This window comes from Oryx dammah, unplaced genomic scaffold (genome assembly GCF_014754425.2).
Source record: "Oryx dammah isolate SB20612 unplaced genomic scaffold, SCBI_Odam_1.1 HiC_scaffold_1644, whole genome shotgun sequence".
Taxonomy (NCBI): Eukaryota; Metazoa; Chordata; class Mammalia; order Artiodactyla; family Bovidae; genus Oryx; species Oryx dammah.
Window position 1 is genome coordinate 1 of NW_024071756.1, and position 6701 is coordinate 6701.

The 6701-nt window shown below is 40.0% G+C and overlaps 1 protein-coding gene across 1 annotated transcript; it reads left to right on the top strand.

Annotated features, from left to right (window-relative positions):
• Positions 1-477: 477 nt before the first annotated feature.
• On the top strand, positions 478-2480 carry LOC120859574 (leukotriene A-4 hydrolase-like). Its single transcript, XM_040235630.1, has 3 exons — positions 478-768; positions 1418-1522; positions 2191-2480. The coding sequence occupies exons 1-3, from the start codon at positions 716-718 to the stop codon at positions 2306-2308; spliced, it is 276 nt and encodes a 91-aa protein (XP_040091564.1). The 5' UTR covers positions 478-715; the 3' UTR covers positions 2309-2480.
• Positions 2481-6701: the final 4221 nt, after the last annotated feature.

Sequence of the window (6701 nt, forward strand, 5' to 3'; positions counted from 1 at the left end):
CCCTATAATGAAAAGGACATCTTTTTGGGGTGTTAGTTCTAAAAGGTCTTATGGATAATTTAAAAGGGATTTCAGAGGAAACATACAAAGATAACACTGGGGAAACTCAGTGAGGAAGAAAATTAACTGTGACTGAATCTGGAGAATAGAATAAATTTAAGATATGTAAAGTATAAGGAAGAACTTGAAAGATTCTGGAAAGGGTCTAAAAGCTACTATTTATATACATCCAAAAGTCTCAAGAGAGTACTTCTCATTTAATTCTCTGTGTGTCTTGCAACTTAAATTAACCCTGGGCTCGTAGTGTTTCCCTGGTGGCTCAGATGGTAAAGGTCTGCCTGTAGTGCAGGAGACCTGGGTGAGGAAGACCCCCTGGAGAAGGAAATGGCTAACCACTCCAGTATTCTTGTCTGGAGAATTCTTTGGAGCCTGATGGGCTACAGTCTGTGGGGTCGCAAAGAGTTGGACACGACTGAGTGACTGACACTTTGCCTTCTAGCAGGACATCCATATTCAGAATAAGTTGGCACAAAATTTATCTTAGTATGCATTTGTTTATTTTTATCTAACTTATTGCTATATTATACACTTGAGGATTTTAATCTAGCTAAGAATTTCTCTCCCACTCCTTTCTTCCAAGGAATCCTGTTGAAATGATACATTATACTTCTTTATTTTGCTCTAGGCACCTCTTCCATTGGGGCACATAAAGCGAATGCAAGAGGTGTACAACTTCAATGCCATTAACAATTCTGAAATACGATTCAGGTACATCATTTTAACTTGTCTCTGTGGAAGAAAGTGGAAAACTAGTTTAACAGGTAGAGAAAGGGGAAGCAGCATATGAGACATACATGAGTCTCAAGAAATCCTTGTTAAATTTACTGCATCTACATACAGAATTATAGTGGTCTTTAAGGAATAGTTGCAGTGTCTATAATATGATCATATTAATTTTTGTTAGAATTTTCTGTAAGCTTTTCTTGCCTTTAAAAAAATTAGAATTAAGGATCCAGTGGTAAATCAGCACTCTTCCACAACTAACCAAACGGGCTCTGAAATGGGAACATCCAGAAATCTTTGATTCTGTCCATCTTTCTTAATTTAAATTTGGTAGTATAAGCCTGAATCAAAGTTTAATTCCTTCATAAATTGCATATGTTAGACCCATGAGCACCTACAGAATCCAAATTCTAAATCATGGTATTTTCAAGAACACACTCTCTTCCTTCTCTTCTCCAATTATTGAATGATACATATAAGGATTTGAGATTCTCAGAAGAAGGACATAATATAAAGTGGTGTACAGTGCAGCTATAATGGGATTATTTATCATTACAAAAGTTTTCAGATATGCCTGTCATATCCTGTTTCCACCTCATTTCCCACCCCATTTCCCCTAAAATCCTCCTTTTAGATGGTTACGACTCTGCATTCAATCGAAATGGGAGGAAGCAATTCCTTTGGCTCTAAAAATGGCAACTGAACAAGGAAGGATGAAGTTTACACGGCCCTTATTCAAGTAAGAACCAAGTCTTACTGTGCTTTGACTTTACATTAAGAATGGGAAAGAAAAATCTTAAACAGATATTTTTGTTGTTGCTATAATACTTTGTAAAGTGCAATCTAAAAATAATATTTTTAACTGTGTTAAAGATTATAGATATAATTTTGGAAAAGGAGTTAACACTTCTGAATGTTTTAAATTTGAGATGATTTTGTTAGCTTTTTAAGAAGATTATCTGTTATGGGCCAGCCAAATAGGATTAGATGCTGCTGAAAAGGAAATAAATTGAAGGCAATCTTATATACACAGGAAGATCTTTAAAATCAAGTAGAAGATCATTGGTGAGTAGGGAAGCACAAGAAAAAAGTGTCTGAAGTTAAATGCAAGAAAGATCAAGCAGGTAAAGCCAAACCTGTTTAATTCAAATGTTGCAATTAAGTAGAAGACTAGGTTGCTTGACATTTAATAAAGGAATGCTTGGTAAAATTGAAAAAAGTTGTTATCTTGGCCACAAGATACAATTTAAAAATACCTCAGTGAAATTATTTTGACTATGAATTTGACAGGAATTCTGAAAAAAGTATAACCTGATATATCTATTATTAATGTTTGCTTTGCAAGCATAATAAAATTTGCCAAAACAAGTCAACAAGTCATTATCTTTTTTTTTTTTTTTAATGCAGGGACCTTGCTGCCTTTGACAAATCCCATGATCAAGCCATCCGTACCTACCAGGAGCACAAGGCATCCATGCACCCTGTGACTGCCATGCTTGTGGGAAAAGATTTAAAAGTGGATTAAGGACCTACCCATTGGTGATGTCAGATATTTCTCTTTTTAAAATCAAATTCATAAAAAAATACAACACTTCAGCTCACACTGTAATTAAAAATGTCCTTTTAGTTTTGGTTTTTTATTGTTTTGTCAGTTATTTTTTTTCATAAATAAAGCTGAGCTACCTCCCCCTGCTGCACCCCTGGTGGTGTATTCTTTGTACAGTGAATTTTAGCAAAGCTTAACCTTTTGATTTATAAATGTCAGATTTTTCAATTATTTCATATTCATTTTCTCCCTATATGGTCACAAGATAGACATGTCAACATATTATTATTTATCTCTTATTTTAAGCTCTCTAATTTGAGTCTTCTGCACACCAAAAATTCAGCATAATTAAGATTTTTCTTTTTAAATAAACTTACACATGAATACTTGGTTAGATTTGCTCATCACCCAGCTGGTGGACGTAGGATCAACTCCCTTTCCAAAAATGTATAAACTGGTGGGAGCACTCTGCTCCCCATACCTGGACCCCCTGCTGGCCTGTTCTCCTGTCTGTTAGGGTCAGATGGTCAACCTGAATACCCTGCTTCTTCCCTCAGGTATACCTGACCATCTTTTCAACCTGCCTCATCTCCTTCAGTTCAGTTCAGTCGCTCAGTTGTGTCTGACTCTTTGTGACCCCATGAATCGCAGCACGTCAGGCCTCCCTGTCCATCACCAACTCCCAGAGTTCACCCAGACTCACATCCATCAAGTCAGTGATGCCATCCAGCCATCTCATCCTCTGTCGTCCCCTTCTCCTCCTGCCCCCAATCCCTCCCAGCATCAGAGTCTTTTCCTTAGTGATCAGCAAACATTCTTCACCAACAAACAGCATACAACACCGAGAAAGAAATAATTAAAAGCATTGCAACAAGTTGATCCACGTGAGAGTAACAAAGTACCCCCATGAATGTAATCAAGTGCCCTAGGGTACCTTAGCACAGAGTTTGGGAACCACTGTTATATTAGTTAGGATGCTTTGATCGTAAGTGATAGCAACCCTGATGACTAGACTTCAGAAAGGGAAAAGGATTATTTTAAGAATATAGGGTAAGGGGACTTTATCAGCATCTGAGGACAGACAGAAGGGCACTGAGACCAGGACAGGAGAGACATCAGTACTCTTTTATCTTCCATTTCTATTTGCAAACAGTAGGGCACAACTGAGTGACTGAACTGAACTGGCCCACCTTGTATAGTCTGGCCACCCCTAACTTTACTGTTGCAGATAGTTCTTACCATGTGAAGAGACTGTCTTAATTCCAAATTCCCATAGGTGAGACTCTGACCCAGCTTTGATCCACCCATGGCCAAATAAATTCTAGCAAAGAGGAATGGTGTCTTGAAGGATAAATGTAGGTTGGGGTATATCATCATTAAATACCTTCCCAAAGTGCTGATGTAGTAAAAAGAGGGGGAAGGTCTTAAATTGAAGCAAACACCTTGACCCGTCTTGTAATCCTGAGACTTCCCTGCTCTCACTCTCCCAAACAGGCCTTTCCCTTTGGGCATGTTTCTACGCTGCACTGTGATTCTGTTTTTCAAGGTCTTGCTCTCACTCATTTCCATGCTGGGACTATCAGAGGACAGAGTTCAGCTCACATTCATGGTATACAGCCACATTCTATGTGATTGTATGCTTGCTCAGTTACTCAGTTGTGTCTGACTCTTTGCAACACCATGGACTATATAGCCTGCCAGGCTCCTCTGTCCATAGGATTCTCCAGGCAGGAATACTGGAGTTGCCATTTCCTCCTCCAAGGGGTCTTCCCAACCCCAGGGATAGAACATGCATCTCTTGCTTTGGCAGGCAGATTCTTTACCACTGGGCCACCTGGGAAGCCCTAAGTGATTGGACTTGAGCAAATCCATGGACGCAGATGATGCTTTAGGAGTCTTCCCTTGATCTATAAACATACCCCATACTCTAAGCTAATGTCCTTTTTCAGTTACACTGATTAGTGATACTGAACATGAACTGGGGCCAGGGATGCAGGAGGGTGGTCTTGGACATGATGGAGGAGGTAGAGGGCGCTAAAGACAAATGTTCATAGGGATTTACCTGGAGCCAGCTCAGTGGCAGCTACGCTTATTCAGCTAATACACTTACTCAGCTCAACATACATTTAACTCAGCTAATAAGTGTATGGCAACCCACTCCAGTATTCTTGTCTGGAGAATCCCAGGGACAGAGGAGCCTGGTGGGCTGCCGTCTATGGGGTTGCACAGAGTCGGACGTGACTGAAGCCACTTAGCAGCAGCAATAAGTGTATGTAGAATGTCTTTGTACTCAGCAAATACACTTACTCAGCTCAACATACACTTACTCAGCTAATAAGTGTATGTTGAATGTCTTTGTACGCGGCTGGGTTCACACATAATTTTTGAGTGAACAAAAATAAGTAATTTCTGGGTGTGGAGAAAAGAGAATCATCCAGCGTGGGAATGTACGTTGGTGCAGCCACTGTGGAAAATAGTATGGAGGCGCCTCAGAAAACTAAAAACAGAACTTCCACATGATCCTGCAATCCCACTCCTGGGTATATATCCCGACAAAAGTATTCAAAAAGATACATGCACCCCTGTGTTCATAGCAGCACTATTCACAATAGCCAAGACATGGAAACAATCTGAATGTCCATTGACAGATGAATGGATAAAGATGTGGTCCATGTATACAGGCACTTCCTTGCTGGCTCAGTTGGTAAAGAATATGCCTGCAATGCAGGAGACATGGGTTTGATCCCTGGGTTGGGAAGATCCCCTGGAGAACGGAACAGCTACCCACTCCAGTATTCTTGCCTGGAGAATTCCATGGACAAAGGAGCCTGGCAGGCTACAGTCCATGGGGTCGCAAAAAGTCGGACACAACTGAGCAAACTTTCACTTTCTTTCTTTCACATATATATATATATAGTAGAATACTGCTTAGCCATAAAAAAGAGTGAAATAATGCCATTTGCAACAGCATGGATGCAACTATAGATTATCATACTAAGTGAAGTAAGTCCGAAAGAGAAAGATGAATACTATATGATGTCACTTAGATGTGGAATCTAAAATATGATACAAATGAACTTCTCCATGAAACAAACAGAATCACAGACAGAGTACAGATTGGTGGTTGCTATGGGGAGGTGGCTGGGGCAGAGAGGGAGTGGGAGGCTGTGGTTGGCAGATGTAAGCTGTTACATATAGTATGGATAAAAAAGGTCCTCCTGTATAGCACAGGGAACTATAGTCAATATACTGTGATAAACCATAATGGAAAAGACTTTTAAAAAGAATGTATATATGTATATACAACTGAATCATGGTTGCTGTATAGCATAATTAACACTGTAAATCAACTATGCTTCAATTAAAAAAAATAACTTCTATATAATGCTAAAGAAGAAGGAAAGCAGCCCAGAGAAGGGCCATTTACCCCCACTGAAGGGTTTAGGAGAAGGAAATGGTAACCCACCCCAGTGTTCTTGCCTGGAGAATCCCAGGGATGGAGGGGCCTGGTGGGCTGCCATCTGTGGGGTTGCACAGAGCCGGACATGACTGAAGTGACTCACGACTGAAGTGACTCAGCAGCTTAGCAGAGGGGTTTAGAGGATGCTTCCTGGAGAAGAGAAGGCCTAAAATGAGATTGAAGAAATAAGAAATATCTAGCCAAGCAAAGAAAGATCAGTCATGATGCAATGAAGATCTTGTGTGCCTCAGATAAGACATGATGTAGCCAAATAAATATTTTTTTAATATATTGTTTTAAAAAGTCTCAATGATAGTCACCACAGACAATTTCGTAGCATTTCCATTGTACCCGGTGCTGCTCTAAGAGCTTTGCATGTATGAACTCATTTAGTCCTCCAAAAAGCCCTTTGAAATAGGTACTACTATCATCTTCATTTTGTAGTTGAAGAAACTGAGGCCCAGAGAAGTCAAGTAACTTGCCCAGAGGTCACACAGGAAATGGCAGGGCTAGGATTTGAGCACAGGTAGGGATTCCCACTGGCAAGAGTGAACGTTGACATTCTAGGAATCAGCGAACTAAAATGGACTGGAATGGGTGAATTTAACTCAGATGACTATTATATCTACTACTGCGGGCAGGAATCCCTCAGAAGAAATGGAGTAGCCATCATGGTCAACAAAAGAGTCCGAAATGCAGTACTTGGATGCAGTCTCAAAAATGACAGAATGATCTCTGTTCGTCTCCAAGGCAAACCATTCAATATCACAGTAATCCAAGTCTATGCCCCAACCAGTAATGCTGAAGAAGCTGAAGTTGAACGGTTCTATGAAGACCTACAAGACCTTTTACAACTAACACCCCCAAAAGATGTCCTTTTCATTATAGGGGACTGGAATGCAAAAGTAGGAA

Coding starts and splice junctions, on each gene's coding strand:
- LOC120859574 (XM_040235630.1), top strand. CDS start 716: ATGCAAGAGGTGTACAACTTCAATGCCATTAACAATTCTGAAATACGA. Junction 769..1,417: donor AATTCTGAAATACGATTCAG/GTACATCATTTT, acceptor TCCTCCTTTTAG/ATGGTTACGACTCTGCATTC. Junction 1,523..2,190: donor TTTACACGGCCCTTATTCAA/GTAAGAACCAAG, acceptor TTTTTAATGCAG/GGACCTTGCTGCCTTTGACA.